Genomic DNA, 22,734 nt, shown 5'->3' with positions numbered 1-22,734 from the left:
GATAATGATGGGCCACAAAAGGAACCTGTCAGGCTTATCCTTGAATAGATTCAGTGAGGGCTTTGTAACTGATGAGGCGGAAAGTAGATTGCCACAGATGTTACAGGAGAGTGCAGAGATGTTACTTGGTATTTGGGAGGGATTCTGGGACTGTGTAGAATTTACTGTGGGATGGTCAGGGGAAGGACAAAAGTCAGGAAGGGTCGGGATCAAGGTGGGTTTGGGAGAAATATGCGTGTAGAAATGGAAAGGGAATGAGGATCTGATTTCATGTGAGCAGGCTGATGGGTATTGGCTCCTTGCTACTCTGTGGCTACATTGCTCAGGGTGGTGGTGAAGTTTCATGTCTAAACCGGTGCCTGCAAAGGAGGTGCTATTCTCTTGCTTGTGTTATCTGTGACTGGTCATGCGTACTCGGTGTTTTTACATGCACAAGTCTATATGTGTGCGCAGTTTAGAAATACACCCTCTGCTACTTACACATGGCCTCCGGCTGAATTTGGAAGTGGGAAAGCAGCAGCTTGGCATGTAGCAGATCAGGAGGAATGCTATGAATTTAGTAATCCACAGTATTGGCTATTTCTGGCATGAACAAAGGAAGATTATGTTTATGTTGCTTGGCTGTGCAGACAGGGGACCCTTCTGCTGGGTTACTGGAGGTTTCTCATCTCTGAGCTGTATTTTGGACCAGCTTTGATGATAGATTCTTTGTGTTCTTTAAGATGAATCCCATTTGATGTGAAGAGGATGGGTTTTTAAAGCTGATGATTTTTGTTATGTGGAGAACAAGGAGTAGGATGGACTTAAAATGTTGACTTTTTCTTACTTTTCCCTCCCAGTGGGAAGGCTGAAGGTGGGCAAGAAGCTGGGAGGGGTGACAGCAGGGACAGCTGAGCCAGATTGGCCACAGGGATAGTCTATGTCTTGTAACATCATTCTTGGCATTAAAAACTGAGGGGAGATGGATTTGGGGAAGGAGCCATTGCTGGGAGGCAGTCTGCATCAGTCTGCTCAAGGGAGGTGACAAGTTAGTACTTCTGTATTGCTTTATTTTCCTCATTCCTTCTCTTATTAAACTGCCTTTATCTTGACCCAAAAGTATTCTCACCTGTGCTCTTCCTCTTCTTTTCCTTCCTGGGGCTTAGCTGCTGGCTAGGGTCAGCCCACCACCAATGACCCCAACCTGTAACTGAAAAAAAAAAAAAAGCAAATAAGCATTTCTGTGGTGTTCTCCTCCCCGCCTCAATAATTATGTTGTGTAGGAATTATAGACATTTACAGAATTCCACACTTGTTCTTTCAGATCCTGCCTTAAAATTCCTCTATGTAATGCTTTTAAGCATTTTAAGAAGTTTAACATACTATAACTGTACAGCTCTCCTATGTACAAAATATTGGCAGGAAGGCTCAACCTCTACTGCCACACTGCCATTATCCACCTCTGATGTCATGGGCCAAAATCATAAAACAGGAGGCGTTACTTTTAGAGCAGCCCTTCTACTTCCTTAGTAGTAGCTAAAATGTTAACATATATGACTGAAGTATCAATGGAAAGGAACTAATTATCTTGTTCTCTCTATTATCTAAGGGAACAAAATTCTCCTATTAGATTCAATCTCAGACATAAAATACTAATTTTTATACTCAAGGACTAGTTTGAATTGTCCTTGGCTTTTAGAAAAAAAAGCTAGCCACTGCTTTTATTTAAAATGTCATAATTTCCAACAGACTTAACTGTTCCATTCACCATGTGTGAGCTGGCAAAGAGTTCTTCCAACCTTGTGTATCCATATTTGAGAATAGCTTGCTTAGATACTTGTAAGAAGTTTTTTTGTTTCTTTCCGCAATTGGGTGAGTACAGTAAAGTGTAGCATGAGTAGTAAGGCTCAGACTCATTCTCTCTGCATACAGTGTTTGTGCTGTCTTATGTTTTCCTTTTGGAGGTGGTTAAGCCTACAGTTTCTAAAGGCAGCTGAGCTGATTTGATGGCCCACTGCTGCTGAAAGTCCTTGCTCCAAGCTGTGTTCTGTCCCTTTGCTGCTGCTGGGTCTGCTGTTAGTGCCATGAGTCATTGCAGCTCCGTAACTCAGCAGAAAATTGCCACCTTTGTGTGTCTGGGTTAGTTTTCTTCTGAACTGGTGAACTGTTTGATGGATGGCTTCTGTGGGTGCCATAGCTGGTGCACGTTGTGGGAGGGAGCCGGGCTACCTTCTTTTGGTGGTGCTGGCCTTTTACATCAGCTGACTCCATCCTATGATCCACAGCTTCATTTAGCTGGCCGCATTGACAGGAGCTCCGTGAGTCATGAGCTTCTGCCTGGAATGACTGCAACCAAAGTGCAGGGTTTCCAATTTGGAATCAGGAGAAAATTGGATACCTCAAATGGCTGTATCAAAGATTAGAGCCTATGGGAAAGGGCAGCTGCCACAGCTGGCTGTTCAGGGAGCATTGTGATCCTGGATAATAGTGAGATTTACTGAGATTTAAAGGAAATGAATAGGAAGTGTGTGCTCTGAGGGGGGTTATGAATTGTGTGTTCTGCTTTGGTTTCTAGCTTGTGACTGATTCTGTCATTTAGAAAAAGAAAAAAGGGGGGAAAAGGTGCTGTTTTCTGTCAGTTTTTTTCTTTTTGTTGTTTGTAGAATACATAGCAAATACTATTATTATTCATTTTTCTAGCCCTTCCACAGCTCTGGATGTGTGGCTATAACTGTTATGGACTTTGTTTATTTTGCAGTTGCTGCGGGAGCTCAAGCATCCAAATGTCATTTCTCTGCAAAAGGTGTTTCTTTCTCATGCTGACAGGAAAGTGTGGCTTCTCTTTGACTACGCTGAGCATGACCTCTGGGTAAGGTGAATTACTTGTAGATAAACAGGCACAGAGTTTCATTTGCAGAAAAGAGACAAGGTCAGAGAGGAGGCATTGGTTTAGAAACAGTACAGCCTCTTACTCTCAATGTTTGTTGGAAACTTTTTCAGTATTAAAGGAAAAACAATGGAAAATGTTGGGCAAGCATACAATACAGTTAGCCTGTGAACTCCTTAAGAAGATAGGAATCTGCGTTCAGTCCTCAGTAGCTAAAAATCTAGTTATATACAGATATAATCCTTTGCTACACCTAAAATGACGTGTGTGGGAAAATGTAATTGATTATACAGGTGGATCGCCTTGGAAAAATGACAAACATTGACTAAATAGGGTAGTCTGGAGTTTTACCAGCAGTGCATGTCATCTATGATTAAAAGTCGTCAGAGTAAGAGCAGTGCACAGAATGGGGACTTCATTCATATGTTTCAGTAGAAAGAGCTTTCTACTCAGTCATCTCATGAAATTTCACACATGTGCCAAGCACAGCTAGTGCAGCAGTTCGCTATAATGAGACTTGGGAAAGGACACAGTGTATTAGAGGAGAAGCAGCCCCAGGGGTTGAGTGCCAGGTACCCAAGGGGCAGTTGGAACATGGAACTTGAGGAACGCAGGGAGAAGAAAAGACCTTCCCCACAGTAGGAAGAACGTGTGACAGCAATTTAAAGCCAGGTTTTGGTTGGATGAGGTGGGCAGGTCTGTTCTGATCTTATCTCTCTCAAAAGGACAGAAACACCGTAACGGTAACCAAGACTGGTGCACATTATGCTATGGTATAAGGCCATTAATGTTAGTGGCACCTGGGATTTGAGTGTCAGGACAACATGAGTTTTTGGTCTCTTCTATGTTGCTAGAGGTCATTGCCTGTGTATACGGACAATTGTTAAAGGTTTTTCTATGTGTAGCCTGGTGGCTGATGTAAATAAAGATAGACAAACTTGCAGATTTGCTCAGTCAACAACTTCTCTTCTGTGTGATGTTTTTTGCGAGTATGGATTAAGCTCAGATTTATTCCTTGTTTAATTTAAAATTATGAAACTCCTCATATAGTTTAAAAGAAACCCTAGTTTCTGGCATTAAATCTTGAATGTTAGTGTCGTGACCGTAAAAGAAAACCTAAAAGTAAAATGATACAGGAGTTAAGTAATTTAATTTTAATTCTGTGATACACAAAGATATCAGCCTCAAATAAAAATATTCTCCAGAAACTCTAGACCTACAAAAGATCAATGCAAGGCAATTTGCATTGATGATTTCATTTTTGAGAGATTGTGTTAATCTTACTTCATATAGTTCTCATTTCCTAGTACATAAGGGTACAAGTTTTCAATTTGGAAAATGAATGATGAAAGTTGGCAAAGAACTGTCATCTATGTAAGGATTTGCTGGCAATGTTTTTGTATAATGCTGTGGTTTTAAAAAAAAAAAATTACATTTTTTTAAAAATTTTGATTTCTCTCCTCTTTACAGCATATAATCAAGTTTCACAGGGCTTCTAAAGCAAACAAGAAACCAGTTCAGTTACCTCGGGGAATGGTGAAGTCACTGTTATATCAGATCCTAGATGGTATTCACTACCTGCATGCTAACTGGGTGTTGCACAGGGATTTGGTAAGTTGATCTGCAGTGGGTTTAGCACTGGGATGACTGAGGGCAAGGGTTTTTTTTTGTAAAAATCCCAGGGAAACAAACTTTTGTGCTAAGGGCAAGTAGCCCTTCATTAAAAAATAAAATGAATATTTTTATACAGTAGTCAGCCAGCCCTGAGTAGAAGAGCAAATATTTGAAGCCTGCTGTGTTGTAATAAGCTTGTGGAAGTGAAGTATATCAGACGGCTGGTTTACGTTTTTTGATTTTCTAAACAAACTATTTTTGAGTGTTCATTTAAATGGCAGGCATGTTGAAATACAGAATATGCCTCTGGTAGTATGACTGCAGGCCTGAGAAATAGCTAATACTGCATGCGTGTAGGTGTGAGAGAAGATGGTTGGCTACAAGAGCTGCTGAAATGAAAATTAAAACAAAAAACCTACCTTCCTAACACTGTCAGTTTTACTTAAGTTAATGGCATTGAAGAGTTACCTTCTTCTTAGAGTATTTATAATATATCAGAAATACAGCCATTCCAACTTCTGAAGACTTATGTTCATCCTAACTGCGATGTAAGCAAAGCATTTGAACCTGAACTAGTATTTCTTAACTAACAGATTCTATTAAGTGCTTTAAATGAGTAAGATTCACCAATTCTTACATATTTGCCTCTAAAATACTCCCACACTTTTGTTTTGGCATATGACAGTGTTCTATAATTCTAAAGTCAGGTCATTCTCCTGACCCAGTTGTCCGCACCTCTTACTCTGTGATAGCCTTCTTCAATGTAATATGATACTGTATGTGATACTTCTAATTACTGAAATTTCACTAATACATGAGAGCATAGTGAGTTTCACCTGTCATTCCCATGAGTAGATATTACCGGTGCTATTCTATGCGTGGTGCAATAAATCTGCCTTCCATATTGCTCCTCGGGTTTTTGTCACTTTTTGTCTTTGAAATAGCTTTAATAGTGTTCCTTGAAGTATAGTCAGTGACTAATTATTTGTCTTCTATTTTCATGCCTAATAGATGCTTCTGTAGTGTGCTAGTCTCTTTAAACTGATGGTAAAACATCTATATTTGAAAAATAATAATGGTTTCAGAACTGAAGTACAAGGAAGTTTTGTTTTCTTACAACAGTTGCATGGATATCGCTTCTAATTTGATCCTGGTTTTAAAAACAAAAGGTTCAGCACTGAGGGGAAAAAAAATCTTGTGATGGTTTTGTCATGACTCCATGAAATAGTGGAGCAAGAAGTAATATAAGAATATGTAGTATGTTACTGCTTAGACATTTGGTTTTAAACCAAAATGTAATGTCTTACCCTTATTACGTGACTGCAACAGTACTCTTCAATTTTTGAGGCATATGGAAAACAAATGACCAGTCGTCAAGAATATGAATTTTCTGCTGTTTTAAAAGGCTTCAGAAAATTTATGAACTTAAGTATTAAAGTATTAATGTAATTGAGTGAAAAAATAATGCATGTTGTTATCTGGATGGCTCAGGAGATTGGCAATTTATTACAGAGCCTTTCACATCTAGGTCTGTAGCTCAAATACGGCTTGCTGGCAACAGCCAAAACAAGTACCATCTCATTTTCTGACCTACGTGAAATGAGTTGGTGGTCTCAGTCCAGCAAGCAGTTTCCTTTCCAGCAATAAAACACCATCACAACTGAGTATCTTCTGGTAGTCTGAAGAGAAGGCAAAAGCTTGAGGCAGAGTCTGAGAGGTCATTTCACTGGAATCTTGTCAAGCCATTTTGGCGAGAAAGCATAGAAAAGCTGTTCAGGGGCTGCATGCACTGTCCTACTCAGAGAGACTGCTGGTTCTGGATTGTTGTTCTGAAAATGTTCGGTTAGATCTATGTGACTAGCAGAAAACTTGTGGAATATAGAAGGCATGTATTCCATGCAGCAGAAAAGACAGAATTGTATGTCAGGTACTTTCTTCATATTTTCAGTTTCCTGGAAATAACTTGAGTTAGGGAAGGGATTCTTCCTAAGCATATTGGTGCACGGTTAATGCTTATAAGTTGAGACTTTTAATAGCATGCACATTCCAATGTGAAGCAGAATCATCAAAGTTAATGCTTATTCTGAGGTGTTTCTGTTCCAGGATACCTGTAATATTAGTCTTCAGGAATGTTAGTCACCGGTTTCACCTCCTGACAGGGTTACTAGATGGATTGTCTTTTAAGTGGTGTATTTGTATCTGAACATATACGCTTGCTGACACAGTGTTGAAAGCACGCACGTTACTTGGTCATTTCACATGTTAGCTATGAGTGATATTGTTTGGGTGTGATAGGGAGCTAGACAATATAATACTTTAGCAGAAAAATCTGTTATTTGCTGCATCTATCTTGTAGGATAAGGATTTTTTGAAGGTTATGGTTAATTTATTGAAAAATTGACCTCTGAAGGGCAATTTTGTAGTGTGTTTTTTAAGCTGCATTATTGAAATTAGCATTAGGTAGGTCAAGTTTTGAAGGTTTTTTGAGATCTGATTTTTGTAACCAGAAACAAAACATAGTGTAGAGCAATGCTCTTGCTAGCATCCACAAAACGGACAGTGAAACTCAATGGTTATTAAAACCACATGAGCTTAGATTGTGAAATGTCTTCATAACAGGGGAACTGGAGAAGCTTAAATCATATGAGATTTGTATAAATAGAGTATATCCTGTATGAAACAGTAACTGCAGGAAGACATTTTAATCTGTTCTTTTTAGTCCTGAATTGTTTTTCACAAAGCAAATGAATGCAAACCTTAGCAATAACTTAACTGTCTTCCCTGTTTCTTTTTTTTACTACTTCTCAAAGCCAGTTCTCCATTTCTATCAGCAAGCAAGGTGCTGACGAACTTTGAGTAGTGCTGTGTCAAAGCAATTAGCTTTTTCATATCTTTGAAACATACCCATAAAATTTCTCAACAAATAAGTGTCATTCCTTTCAAAATTTCATATTTGACTTGCATATTCTTTGGCATTTTTAATTTCATGACTGCAAGCAATTGAAAACAGATTGTTTATTCATATTCTGTAGCAGGAAGGAAATAAGAACACTTCATATAATTACCACAAAGTGGATCAATTTTAGTTTTAATATTTTGAATTTAGTTATCGAGTGTGCTTGAAACACAGCATTTTGCTGACTACTTTTCCTCATCTTTGTTCTGCTTCATTTTATCCAAGTATCAGACTTCTTCCGGTACTCTAGAAGCTTATTCTACACTAAAAATAAGCGTAAGTAGAAAACTGGCCATAGATCTGTTTTCATCAATCTGCATCCTTGGCAACATAGGAAAGAGGGGATGGTCTTTGCAGCGTGTTTGGAAGACTTGAAGTACTGGACTCAAAATAGAGGTCCCTTTGCATGTTACAGCAACTTTTATGCTAACGTTGAAAAATGCGTCATTATTTAATGTTACTGCATGGTAGGCCTGCCCGAAGGGTCGAGTCCAGTCTCTGCTAAGAGATGAGCACTTCTCCATTGTTTTTGTGTGGTGACAGTAAGATTAAGCTGTGATTTAACTTACGTTGATTTTACGCTGAAAATATTTAATGTACTCACCTGGTACAGCAATGCTGAAAACAAAACAAGAGAAAATCTCATAGCTCTTCCTTTTAAGTTCTGCAGCTGAGAGACTGTTATGAAGCACTTTTTGTTGGCAAACGTTTGAAGTAGGTTCCCTGGCCTGTTACTTTGTGCATGATGTGAGTGGATGTATTACCACTTGGCAAGCCAGGTGTGGATGTTGGTAACAGTGTTTTTCTGCTTCCCATTCCCGTCACTGAACAGTCTCAGTCAGGCTTTGTCAATAACATTCATGTCCTAGTTAGTCTGCAATTGTGTTATGGCCTACATGACCATATGCAAACTAGTGATAGCATGTGATATTGCAACCTTTTTAATGTGTTCCTAGCGTGCAGCTCAGCTCAACGGCTGTTTTGAGATGAGCGCTGCTTGGTAATGAGCTTTCAGGTGGGTAAGCTTTAATACAGTGCTGGTTGGAACCTTGCTTCCTGAGACTTGGGTGCTTCCCAAGAATGCCTCTTGCCAGATTTGGGATCAGCAGGAATATTGAAGATATGCTTTCAACAGTAAGTGAGGAGAAGCCTCTGCCAGGGTGGTTTTTTTGTGGGCCAACATCTTAGTCACTTTCCTGGCTCTGGTTGTAAATTACTTATGTGCCTTAGGCAAAGTGAAATATATGGAGCTTTTACAGTGCCAATTCACCATTTTCCACATTAGAGCTCTTGAATCAAAGGATGTCACTCTCAATCAGTATTCAGGCACTACTTCAGAAATGCAGAAATGCCCTTCAGTCCTGCTCTAGTGCTTACAAAACTAAGGTCATTTACACTGATAAAAGCTATACCCATTACTAGGAAGTAGTTAACACCTTTTAAAAGCAGGGTGGTCTTTCACTCTCTTTACACCTATAACCAGGTAATAGGCATTGTTTCCTAAATGGTGTTTTACTGACTTACTGGTGATTTACTTTGAAAGGAGTAAAACAAAAAAAAAATCACAACTTCAGTTGTTATCTGTTGCCTTTCCAAAGTTCTTGATTCTAAGGTATGCTTTTCATTTCTGTGCATTTTCTGTGCGTGAAAGAATGCTTCTGGCAGAAAAATTTTTTCTTGCTTAGGTTATAATAACTTAGGCTTTCCTATGAATTGTAATTTACTATAATTCTGAATATTCTTCAAATACTGTTGTGTAGTGTTTATTAATAAAAATCTTTACAGCAGTCACAACTACTTCCTTGCCTGCCTTTCTGAGTGGTTTTTTTTCCTTTTTTTAATATTAGACTAAAAGTTCAAAACAGTTAAATAGAGTGGAAAAGATCAGAATAGACTGCAAAAACAAATATCCCATGCTCATATCAGTGACTTTTCAAAAAAAAAAAAAATAGAAATAAATATGTTGAGGATCTTTACTGTTTTTAAGACCAGCTCTGCTAACTGGAATCCATTTGACTTTGTTTTCTTCTTGGCCCTTGTTGTTGACAGTGGTCTCCAAGGTTAAAAAAATGGTTCATTCAGTAAAGTCTGTCAGTGTACAAATATGTGCAAATGCAGATTTGAAGCTAGAAGTACAGTGTGTTGCTACCATACTACCAGCCTTGTGGTCAGAAAAGTGGAAAGCATTCTTCTCAGATCTTTGAATTCACCATTGAAAAGCCTACAGACATATATTAAATCACTAGCTTCATAAAATCAAGTCATTGTAAGGCCACTCTTTGAAAGGTCATAGCAATCAGTGGAGGTTCCTGGGAGGGGGGGAAAAAGCAAATGTCACTCCAATGTAAAGAAGGACAAAAAGGAGGATCTGGGAAACTACATGCCACTGCTCTCACCTTGATCCCTGGGTAGGTAATAGATCACATCTTGGAACCCATTTTAAAACATAATGAAAGACATGATGGGAATTGGGAGTAGTCAGCATGGATTTATGAAGGTAAAATCATGCTAAACCAACCTGAAAGCCTTCTGTGACAAAAATGCCTAGCCTGATGAATGAGAGAAGAGCACTGGATGTTGTTTATCTTGGCACTAGTAATGTTTTCAACACTGCATCTTGTAACATCCTCATGGACAAACTTAGTGAAGTACAGGTTAGGTAAATGGACAGGGAAGTGAATTAAAAACTGTTTGAGCAAATGGGCTTAGAGTGTCATGACCTGCATCATGATGTCAAGCTGGACACCAGTCAGTAGCAGACAATCCCTAGGGGTAATACTGGGTCAATACTGCTTAGCATCTTCATTAATGATCTGGATAATGGGACAGAGTGGACCATTAACCAGTTTGCAGAAGATTCCCAGAGGTGCCTTCCAACCTCTGATTGTGCTATACATTCACAGATATGTTTAGAGAAGTTCACTTACTGCTTTCTCAAAATCTAAAATCCAGCTCGTAACAAATTAGTTAAAGAGATTGGGATGGGAGAAGGATTGGGATAGGTGTCAGTTAGAAAATGAACGATGAAATAGCTTATACAAAATGTGAAGACAGACATTTTGTATTGAAATACGAAACCTTTACATCAAAAGAGAAAACTTCTGCTATTTCTCCTGACTGTGGCAGGGTAAGAGAAGAAATATATAGTTTTGATTTTTATTTTTTTTCCCTGGGGAAAAAAGATGCTGTATCCCAAGAAATGTTTTTTGAAAGCTGTGTGGCCATGACATGAAAGATGTCTTACTACTGGATTGTCAAATTGCGTGAGAAAGTAGGAATTCGTAAGTGGGAGAAGGTCCACTTTTTATCTGAATCTTTAGGGTTTTTTTTAGCCAGGAATTCATTGTCTTTTCTTTTAAGATGCTAATTAAATTAAATATGCTGAGCATCATGGTGACTCATTAGTAAATTTCTTTTCCAGCTGCTTGCTGGGGGAAAAACAAAAACAAAACAAACTTGTCTTTATGTGGCTTTTTACCTTTATATATTTGAGCCAACTTTGACTATGAAAAACTTCCATAACCACAGTAGCTCTAGGAAGAGATACTTGAGTTCTGAGAGAATAAAAAATGAACAAGTTCTATATAGATAGAAGCGTTACTGAATTTCGTATTTTTAGAGCTCTCTTGGATTAGCGTGCTCTCTTATTCTTAGCTAGAATATTATTCCTACTGTGCTAAAGCTAGTTATCACTTTTCATTTATCTTTTCAAATTTGATTTCACAGTATTCAAGTGCTTCTCCATTGGTACGTGGATTTCCATCACTTCATTTATTAGTGTTTTTTTTTTACAGATGGACTAGATTTTTATAAAATTCATAGGTCAATTCATAGAATTTAGAGGTTTCTCATCTTTAATCTTGGATGTGAAACTACAAAATGGATTATAATGTGCAAGATCAACATATACTTGAAAATAAGTTTTTTATCCATGCAACCAATGCTCATGAAAAATGGGAAACCACTACTAAACATGTTTGATCTTTTATCACACAGTGGTGTTAGATTCTTGTTAAGGCAAGTGCTGAATAGGTGGACTTTTGGTAGTGAATTTTCTGATTGCAATTGAAAAGCTTGTCTAAAAAGTTCATTCACGAGTGCAAGGGAAGGTCAGAAATGTCACAACTTCAAGATCACTTTCCAAATCCACCTCTTTTAGATTACTGCTTTTATTCCAGACTATATTGACTTGCTGATGAAGTCCAACCTTATCTGACTTATCATAACAATGACTAAATCTATTAAGCCTTTCATTTTCTTATACTGATAGAGTCTGACTCTGATCGTTTGTCATGTATCAGTATTGAGTTGTGGTTATTCTTTTTTTTTTTTACTGGAACCTAAATTTCGGTTATCAATACCTGTCATGGTTTTTAGTTCAGTATTTTTCTTTGTAAATAATTTTAAAAATAATTAGAGATAATAGCAAAGTCCAAGATCATTGTAATTTTCAGCTGACAGCACTTTGGCTCTATGTGAAATTATCTTACTTTGAAACTACAGTAAACGCAGTCTTTGCCCAAAGCTTAAACTACAGATCAAGGGGGAACAAAATTATAAGAGGTTCGCTGATTAAGCAAGGCAATAATGTGAGCAGTTTTAAACTGTTGTTACTTTGAGTAAATGCATTTAAAGATTCTCAATTTGGAGCTGTATAGTTAGTGAAAGCTTTCACATCAGCAACATACAAGGTGTAAAAAAAGGAATGGAGAACAGAAGGCTGCTTATTGACCACCAGATGGCTCAGGGACCAATGATTATTTGGAGACATGAAGTTACATTGCACTCACCTAACGGTGGGGATAATACTTGCAAACCTGCTGTCATTTACAATTTGTTGATATTTCTTTTGTGAGATTTTTCACTTATCTGCTGCGGTATTGTCAAACATCAGCAGTGCACACAGCATACGTTTTCCTGATGTTTCAATGTCATTGCAAATCAAATTATATTTAAACTTTGACCTCAGACCAGTTAACAGGTAGTGAAGAGTCTTACTACCCGTAGAGGAATTGCAAATCAGGGTATTGCTTTTTTTCTTTCTCACCTCCTTCCACAAGAGCCCTTCAGTGCAGGATGGAATGTTTCAGGACTGATGTTTAAAAATGTTCACATCTTCTCCTTGCTATGAAATCAGGGAAGGCCTTTTCAATGTCCCAAAGAATTAAATAATGTCTCTGTATTAGTTTTAGAGAAGTTTGTCCTTGTTCAGTGGAACATATTCAGTAACAGTGCTACAAACGTCCTTGTCTGCTTATTGTTAACTGATTTCTGTAATGAAAACATGGTGGTACTTTAGAGCTTTTTAGAAAAAATGACAGCATTGCTACTACAGTTTCTAGCAAAGTAGCTGGAACAATGTAAATGGTGTTTCTTCCACAATAACAAGCCTTCATGTTGGTCTCCCAATATTGTGTGTCTTCAGCCTGATTTCTTAAGGAAACAAAGCTTAAATAGGCATGCTGGTTTTTGCTAGTTCCCCATGTAACCTTTGTATTTATCAAATTTCAAATATATTTGATGAAAAGATACAGTATCAAAGCCATCAGGTTCTTAGAAACTTCACAAAAAGAAGTGGTCAAATAAAGGAGGACATGTTCTGGAAGTAATGCATTGAGAGCTGTAAGAGGGCCATTTCAAGGTGGGCTTGCCTTCATTCCCATGACAGTGGTTCACTGGTCATTTATACCACACACCTCTCCTGGCTCACTTTACTTGGTCATCAAAGCAGATAGGGGATGGGAAGGGTGCTAGAAGATTGTGGATGTGGGCAAGGAAGACAGGATGGCACTGGAATGTGTGCAATGTGAAATGGAGGGGAATCTAGGACTTCGATGCTGAGAATGTAATGTTGCCTTCAGGAAAACACCTCCACTTGTTAAGATGCTTCAGACTGAAATATGTAATGATACAATAGAGAAGACGTGAACTAATTAATATATTAACTCTGTGGAAGTTTTTTTTTTTATTTCTTTTCAGTGAAGGCTTTTAAGATTCCATGTCTTTATTCTTTCTTGGAGTTATTGAAAGCTCACAACTGTCCTTCACCTTTTCCCCAATAGATTGAGGACTGCAGTATCTTGATTGGTGCCTCAGACATTAAATCTGCCAGAGTTATTACCAGCTCCTGTAAATAGTTCTTGAATGCTCAAAAGGGCTCCAGTCTATTTAAAACAGTGCATGGTGTATCTGTTTTGTTGGATCTCTGACAGGATGGAGTAGCCTTCAGGAGCCTGATTTAATTGAGAAAGAAGGGTAAATAAGTGGCAAAGCAGAAAATGGAATACACTGACAATTCTTTATAGCAAAAGTAAACCGCTAATGCAAAAAGTGCTTGGAAGGTGTTTTCCAAGTATTACTATGTTTAAATGGAAAACATTAAGGATATTTGTGGTGAATGTTTGGATAAGAATATATAGAATGGAGAAACTTCTTTAAGAATACGGAAAAGTGTTTGAGGGGATTTTTTTAGTCCTTATATTGCTTACAAAAGCAATACATCTTACATTCTATGTAATTGTATACTGTTTTTTGTTATTTTGATCACGAGAGGAGAATTTGACCATTGAAAAGCTTTCCACAAGTATTTTCCTTGGGAAGATTTATGAGCTCTTTGTGGAAGTTACCTTCACTGTTTAACTGTCCAAAAGGCTTGGGGTTTCTATTAATGGCTCTCTGCTAAGCAGCTTTCACAATTGAGTGTTTAAAAATGCAATGTTCCAAACTTCTTTAGTCAGCTGCCCAAAATTGTCTGACAAATGAAGGATCCCATCTCTTCATACAGGCATTTTCAGTCAGTCATAAACTCATTTAGTAGTAGTTATTGCAGCAGTCTCACAGGCTGTTTTTACTGCTTCCACAAGTGCTTCAGAAGAGAAAAGTAAGTTGTTTGCAAAAGGAACGTGCATTAAAAACTGTGCTTACTTCATTCTGCCATCCTATACAAAACATGGAAGCAAGGGGAAGAGGCAACAGAAAGATGCATCTGTTTGGATGGACAGAAAGATGGTCAGATGACTGTACTGTTTTCTCACTTGTAGTCCATTTCCTGAATGTTTATTTTGCAGCTGTCATGTTGAATGTTTTCTATATTTCACAGCTATTTTTAACTGAAGTGTTAGAAAATGTTCTACTTTCTGCAAGTTTCAATAACTGAAGATTTCTAATCTATTCTGATGCTTGATCTATAGCTGAAGATTTCAATAGCTGCATGGAAGATGCTTTCCAAACAGGTGCAGTTATTATATTATTCTGTCCTGGACTTTTGCACCTTTCAGAAAGCAGGAAGACTACGTGCAGAACTAGCATTTTTTATGATGCTGTTTTGTCAAATGTGCACTTTTTAAAAATACTTTTACTACTTTTTTTTTACTTCCTATGGATTGAAGTATATTGATAATTGAAGAATTATCTTAAGTGTTATATAGGTAATATATTGAAGGATATAATTCGTGTATGTATAATCATATCTATATCATTTATATGTGTGTTTGTGCATATATATATATGTATATTTGCGTGTGAAGACTTAAAAGTAACTTGAGTGTTTTTGTCCTTTTAATAGCAGAAGTTCTGCCTGAGTTAGGTTAAATTCTTGGGATGCAAATACATAAACCAATGGGCAGGCTAGACCAGATTTTTCTTGTGTATAGTTATAAACCTGTTCTTTTGTTACTAGCCTGGTTTTTCATGTGATGGCTTTGCAAACTGACCAGATACCTGATTATGATGCTAGGCAAAGATCCTGCTTCCAGTGTATTCACAGGAAGCAGCTGTCCAGGCCTACGGAGATGGTGATCACTTGCAGCAAAATACACAGGAAATATATATTTTTTTGCCAATGACATCCACCTTTTTGTCTTCAAAGACTTTGCACAGAAAGTTGCACCTTCCAGCTTGTCCTGATGTACATTTTTAGGAGATGGGACAGTTAGCCTGAAAAGTGTAATTACATTTTTTTTTCAGTATAATTCAGATCTAATCAAAATGATAGAAAAGCCTGCGTATTAGGCTATGCATGGATCTTAATAAATTACATTCCTCCATGTTTTCAGTAATTGAATAACAGTAACTGAAAGACATTCTTGAAGCGTGTTGAAAGCATAAAAAATGTAATAGTGAGGCCAGCAGCTTTCATCAGGATGAAACAGAGGTGGAATATGCTGACAGTACCTAGCAGAAGGATTCCCTGGCACAGATATGGCATCCATGTAACTTCTGTCCTATACAAATACCTTTTGTACCTTGAAAATGTAACAGTTCCTGGTTTAAATGTTAATTTTTAAATGTTTGAATATTTTCGTATCTCCAAAACAAAAGAAAAAACCCACAACACACAAGAAACCAATAGCAAAAAAAAAAGAAAAAGAAAAATCCTCTGAGCTTTTTTATAAGATAATTAATATGTTGTTAACAAAATTCATATACTTTTAATTAAAAGACGTCAGTGATTAGATTTAACAGATGTTCGATTCTGTGGAGTATTGTTTTCCATTGAATGTTACATTGTTTATGGTGGTCTTTTGATAATTCATTTTAAAGGCCAGCTCAGTTAATGTATCACTAAAATTATTTTATTGGTAAATGCACATCTTTTAATACAAGGAAAGAAATTAACATCAGAAAATTGCTGATGCTATCAGCTGAATACAATAGTACTGACATTTTCACTGTGCTACAGTGCTGTTTAGCATCGCAGTATTGAGTTTTTTTCAAAATGGAAATGTAACTGAATTATTTTCTGTGACCATAAAATGCTGAAAAATCAGGTATAATTGCTAAGAATGCAATACAAGCACATCTCACATGGAGGAGAATATTTTTAGTGTATGTTATGATTATTTGAAGACCAACAAGGTTGCTCACAAACCACTGTAGCTTAAGAAGTGCGAAGCTTTGCAGGTCACAGACCGTGAAATTGGGTGTGAATTTTACCAGGCCAACTGAAGGCTCCATTTTTTTTTTTTGGAGTACAGCTTTTCTTGTTACAGGACCTCACTGTGAAGTGATAAATAACATCGGGATTTTAGATTTCTGCCTCGGTCACAAAAATTGTTTTTCCTGAAAGGTAACAATTTGATACTGGAAAGCCCTTGCAATGGGCAACTCCTTGTGGAGTTGTCCAATTGAATCTCTTCCTATATGACTTAATGCTTAAGAGTGAAATACTAAGAAGTGATTAATTCTAAATCTTAATAGAACCATTGCTGAAACTGATTGCAAAGGCAAAATAATTTAGAGATAAAACAACTGTGCTTAATATTGTTCTTAAATAAAGCTGTTGTTTCAAATGAAAACAAGTGTTAACTTTTTCAGCTGTCTTGGCTCATCGCAGTTAGGGAATACACGGCACAATCAGTTCTGAAAACTGGCAGTGTGACCATCAGTGACACACAATTGTTAGTGGTCAGCAAAAGTCAATGCTGTAAGTCACCCCTCTACGGTTTTAGTAGCCAAACTATGGGATCCTAGAATTAGGATAAGACTTAAACCTTGATAGGAGGTGCATTAAAATGGAAGTAACAAAGAAGGTCAGGCTATTCTTTCTTTCTGTGTCAGACTACTGCAAACATTTAATAAGTGGCAAGCAAAAAAAAAGTCACATCTGCATTATAATACCATAGATAAATCAAAGGAATTCTGGTTATTCATTGATAGATGTGTTTAGCCTTTAGAACAAACCAGTTCATATGCAGCCTAGAAGCCAACAATATGTGGAGTAGTAGTTTCTACAGTCTGGTTCAGTGTTAAAAGCAGTAACGAAACAATGGTTAAGCTTTCCAAAACCTCTATTTTTTCCCTCCTCACTGCTTTGAGTGAGACTTACTGAAAGTAGATTCTGACAGAATGCTTTTACTGGAGCACAAAAAATGCCCCGTGATTTCCAATCACCTAGCATGAGGACATTGAACAAGTAATCATTTCCTGCTCTTATTTATAACTCGCTGCAAGCAACAAGAATGTCTTTTGATATATGATTACATGTTGTCAAGACGGATTGGTATAATTTTCAGGTTGTTTGCATTTTTATCTTCAAAATAGAAAATGGAATAAGTTTTAAAGCCCAAAATTCCCCTCTGAATGAACCTGAACGTTTTCAGTGTATGTTTAGAAGCAGTATTGGAGTGTAATGTTTGTTCAAATGGAGGAATGTTTTTAAAAAGTAGTTGTCCTGCTGGAAAAGATGTGAAGAAAATGTATGGCTCATAATCTCAGTGAATCAGACACCTTACATGGCTTTGCAAAACCATATACCCTGCTCGGATTGTATGTAAGGGAAGATGATATGCCAAGCATGTAAAATAATCGCTTGTATTTAGCATTAGCGAAGCCTCAACAGGAGCAGTGTGCAATTTGGAGTGGTTCCAGTTAGAACAAATAGGTGGCCGTGAGGCAGAACTGGAGGGAGGGGAATCTGGAAAAAAAAAAAACCTATTAGGAAACACTGAGCAGAAGAGTTCTTTTAATCAAGATAAAGGGACTGAAGAGAGATGTAGGTCTTCAAAAATGTAAGAAGTTGTTGAAATGAAAGGGTGGTTATCTTTCAGCTGAAATTTAAGAAAAGAAGCAATGGGTACAACAACATTGCTTACATTAAAAGTTGAGGAAAGTTATTGCAGTGATGAAAAGTGAAGGAAGGTAGACTGCCTGGAAGGACTGCGCAGGGGTCGGGGTAAGGAGGCAATGGTATATATCACGTTAGATGAGGCAGATGGAAGAGGAAGACTGCCTGAAGATCTTTGATCCTATCAGTATATTCTCCATTTCGTTTAGCTTCTCTATTTGATATTAGCTTGCATCTTAGGATTTGTATTCAGTTTGCAAACACTGATTAAAACAGAAGTATATAAAAATATTTCAGTGAGGATCTTTTTTCTCTCTTTAAAGATATAGTGATTAATTGCAGTAGATAGGTCCTGTCTAGAAATCTCACAACAAGTCCTTCAAAGTGACATTTTGGATAAGATTTAGTGCTCTGCCATGGTCACAAACCCGTTTGCCCATGAGATTGAATTATTCCTTTACTGATGAGAGTGGGGAGGGGGGGGGGTTGGGTGAGGAGGGATTAATTTTCATCCTGTAAGGCTATCAGAATGTTGTTTTATTAGTCTTTGCCAAGTACTCAGCTCTGCATTGCTGCATGGCTCTTCACGTTTGGTTTAGGGTCTCAACAGCTTACTCATTTGTGTTTGGCTGGCATGAGCAAATTGTTTTATTTGAAGGCAAAAGTAAATATGTCTCTACTGGAACAAAAACAAGTGACTTTCAAAAGTCGTTTATTAGTCATTATAACAAAAGATTACTGTTTTAAAATAGTTTGCTTTCAGAACTCAGTGTAAAAATTGCTGTAAGATTTTTTCTTCACTTACATAGCCCAAGGGGGTTGAATAAGCACTTTAAACTTTCATTTTCTCTGAATAATGAAAATTAAATGAAAACGAAATTAAACTGATGTTTGTCTGGGTTTCTCCCTTCTGTTTCTAATGATTGCTTATTTTCCTTCACAAATAAATAGAGATTTCTCATATGTACTCAATTTCTTCCAGTCTGTCTCTTTTGGCAGTGCTTTTTTCTCCAGATTGTGGACTTGGGTTGGAACTAGATGATCTTTAAGGTTCCTTTCAACCTAAGCCATTGTATGACTTGAGACAAATCTTTACAAGAATTCCTGACCCGTGTTTTGGCTTTTGTTAGTCGACTCAATTGTTTTTTTTTGAGAGTTTCCAGAAGTTATGTTTCAGGAATGCCCATGCTGTCCCTGTGCTGCTTTCTGGTAGAACCTCCGCCATAAAATTTAAATGTTGATGAACAGGCTTGTTTGGAAAATTCCAGGTTTTAATCCTTGGTTTCACATGTGATGTTGTCTCTCTTTACAGTGATAAATATTGTCTACAATAAGAATCTTTTTTTAAACAGTGCTTTTTCAGAGAAGGGCCTTTGACTCTAGAAAGAGGTGAACTGCTATGAATGGTTATTCAAGATTGATAGCTGAGATTTTTTGGTAATTTGTGGCTTCCGAAGACTGCTACACGGAATTTTAAATTGTCTGTGGTTTTAAACTTTTTTCTGTAAATCCTGAGAGGAAAAAAAAACCCTGAGTATGAATCAAGTTACCTGTTTTACTGTTACCTGTTTTGCTAACCAGTTCTGTCTCATCTTTGTTTTCTCCTTTGTACCTATCTTGAACTAAGGGTAGAAGCTTTTGGTGCAGGAGTTGTTACCCAGAGCTGTGCTGATTAATCATCTGGTGTATTGGAGCCCGAGTGTGAGAATGGCTCCTTGCCCCCATCACAGTCCTTGTAGTAAAATGTTTTAAGGTAAAAGCATAAAGAGGATGTTATAAGCATTTTTATAATGAGTGTTACCAACTTGTGAAAGTACAGGGGAAGAAATAATATTTCAGAATAACGTACTATTTACCTGAAAAACTTTGGTGCTTGTGTAACCTATCTACTAAAAATGTAGAAATTAGGCAAGTAGCTATTTGGGATGCAAATAATCCCAGATACACTGAAGCTGCTTTCATAAAAGAAATGCATATTTTCTCCTTGAATCAATGTGTAGCAATAGGATGGTTTATGTGGTGGAATTGTCTTCCTTGAGTAAAAGTTTGAATTGCTTTAAACTTCAGCATTACCTCTGGGTTTGAAGATTTATGTGGCTTGCTTATTTCTGGGACTTTCCTAGAAACAACCAAATTTGATGCTTTGTGGGCTGTGTGCACACATACTGTGTTCTTTTTTGTATATGTTGAAGCCCTGCTCACATGGAGTGTATGCCTGTAAGTAAAGAATGAATAAATATAGTAAAAAGAAAAAAGTGGGGTTGGTGGTGTGGGACACAAGTTTTTCTGCACATCACTGAGCCGGTACAGCTCAAGTCTGCTCTCTTGAGCTGTAATTGCTGTTGGAAAGTCAATGGCATGTACCTTACCTCTTTGATCAGCCAAGCTGTAACGCCTGCTTCCATCTTCAACCTGCGCTCCGAGAAGAGATGCAGCAGCTCACGTTCCATTTATGTATTCTGTACATGGGCTGTACATCTTCAGAAACCCACGTTGGAGCTTTTCATTGGCTATAGTAATAAAGTTTCCCAAGAACTTTTTTTTTTTCAGTTATTACCTTTCACTTGGTTTTGTTCAATATGAATTATTACTAGATCAGTATTAAACTGTGGTCTTCTAACTCTTTGAATGCGCTTTATGCCAAAACCTAATAGAATCTGTAATAGTGAATGTTTGGTAGATCACACTTCACTCTCTACAAGAGATACTAGGATTTATTCTTTTAATTTTTAGGTAGCCTAAACTTTCTTGCTAGACCACTTCCTTTCTTCAGATCCAATTAAAGTGGGAAAAGAAATCTAGAGCAGTAACTCAGCCTTATTGCAGATCTTCTAATGATTAGGTCCTGATTAGGACCACCTGTTTTGTCCAGGCATTATAGTATGAGTAGGCATCTAAATCACTCAATTAAAGATAAAATTTTTTTAAAAATCCACAAATCGGTATAAATTTAAAATTTGTGAATTTCCTGAGTTTCTTCCTCAAAATAAGCAGTGCAGGCTTGATTTATATGCACCATGTTAGCATTTGAGGAATCTTCTGACTGCAGGTACAGAGACTGGGCTACAAGAGCTTAACTTTTAGAACAGAAAATAGAGGATGGGGGAACGGATTAAGGAGCGAGTGGTTGTCTTGCTAATCAGTTGAGCTCCAGCTCAGTTCTGTAAATCACCTCTCTAGTAAAAGAAAGAAGGGGAAAAGAAGGGGAAGAATTGGTATTTTGCTGTCAAAATAACGGAGAGAAAGACAGCACTATGGGAACGCTTTCTGATTTCACAGCTGTCTAAATTGGTGTACGCTTGAAAATAGGAATAATTCAGATGATTTTTGTCTCCCATATAAAACTGTATGGCAATGTATTTTCTTCATGGAAAATGTGTCTGCAAAGGTACCTGACGACTCCTGCGCCAGTGCCCTAGGCCAAGGGGTACTGAGCAGCCACGGATGGGCCTCCTGCCCAGCTCGCCAGGGGCAAATACCAGGGGTTCAGTAGGAATGTGGGAGGCTGGAGAGTGCCTGCTGGGGCGGGCTGACAGCAGGGCATCAGCGTAGGGAGCACAGTGCTGGAGCGCAGCCGTGCTGGGAGGAAACATGATGGAGTTGCAGTCAGGGAGAGCCCGTGGCTGGGTCCTTGCACAGCTTTCCCGTGGCGGAGAAACTTGTCATTTTGATCAAAACAAAATTGGTTTAAAACTGGCAAAACAAAGCTTAACTAACTTTTCAGAGACTGATGTTTAGGTTTATCGTGGTATATGTATTGTATATTTATTTTTTTTTCCACAGAAACCTGCTAATATTTTAGTTATGGGTGAAGGTCCTGAGCGAGGAAGAGTAAAAATTGGTATGTTGATATCTTTGATAAGTCCCAGTGTAGCATTTAAGTTAGAATGTTCTGGAGGTGCGGTTGTACCCCCTAAAGTAGTTATTGTCATACTAGTATTTGCTGGAGACATTGTCTAAATGCTGTGTTTGAGTGACTGGCTTCTCGATATTAGATCCCTACCCAGTTCTGCCAATGAAATGTGGTAGCCTCACCAATCAAAACTGGAAAATGTCGATATGCTTTGTTTAAGTGGGTGTTTGTGTGGGGTGGTGGGTGTTGATGTGGGGGTAAGGGAGAGAGCAAGGGGGGAGAGGAGGAGAAAGAAATGGGGTTTTAAAACTTCTTCCGTTTGCCTCTGTAACGTCATGACATTATCTTGCTGCTGATTCCAGAATCTAAATAGGAACTATCCACTCCTACTCCCAAAAACCTTAAAATTTTATAATGAAATCAGAGGTGGCATCAAGCCTACAACATGTTCTTGAAAGGGTAGTCAGGTCTCTTGGAGATGAGCACAAAGGATCCTGAAGTCCAGAAAACACAGAAATTCAGACAAAATGTTTGCTGAGAACTCCTGCTAAATGCTCCAAATGAGCTGTAACTGGGTAGGAGTGACCCAACGCTTCCCCACCACTGTAGCATTTTTTCATGGGAATTACTGCTCAGAGTGAGGGGATAATTCACAGAACTTCAATTGTTTTAAATTAAAGTAAATAAATACATAAAAACTAACTGTAGCCTAACAGTACTAAGTGATACCAGGCTATGCATTAGTGTGGCAGTGCTGTGGGAGCAGGCTGCTAATGCACAGCCTCCTTATATCTGTTATGGTAATGCAGCCCCATCCGAAAGGCTTTTATTTTATTTATTTATTTTTTTAAGATAGTTCATCATTTTCACTTCCCTCTGGC

The 22,734-nt window shown here is 37.8% G+C and overlaps 1 protein-coding gene across 3 annotated transcripts in view; it reads left to right on the top strand.

The window, feature by feature from the left end:
• Nucleotides 1-22,734, top strand: part of CDK8 (cyclin dependent kinase 8) — a gene marked incomplete at its 5' end in the record, with an annotated part of 65,123 nt that overhangs the window by 21,607 nt on the left and 20,782 nt on the right. For all 3 annotated transcript variants that reach the window (XR_002433070.1, XM_021379032.1, XM_021379026.1), the window contains 3 exon segments: nt 2,738-2,848; nt 4,337-4,477; nt 21,784-21,841. Coding sequence is in view for 2 of the 3 variants with exons in the window: in XM_021379032.1 (XP_021234707.1) it covers nt 2,738-2,848; nt 4,337-4,477; nt 21,784-21,841 (310 nt within the window).

The sequence above is a fragment of the Numida meleagris genome, chromosome 1 (genome assembly GCF_002078875.1).
Source record: "Numida meleagris isolate 19003 breed g44 Domestic line chromosome 1, NumMel1.0, whole genome shotgun sequence".
Classification (NCBI taxonomy): Eukaryota; Metazoa; Chordata; class Aves; order Galliformes; family Numididae; genus Numida; species Numida meleagris.
This window is presented reverse-complemented; position numbering and strand designations above follow the sequence as displayed.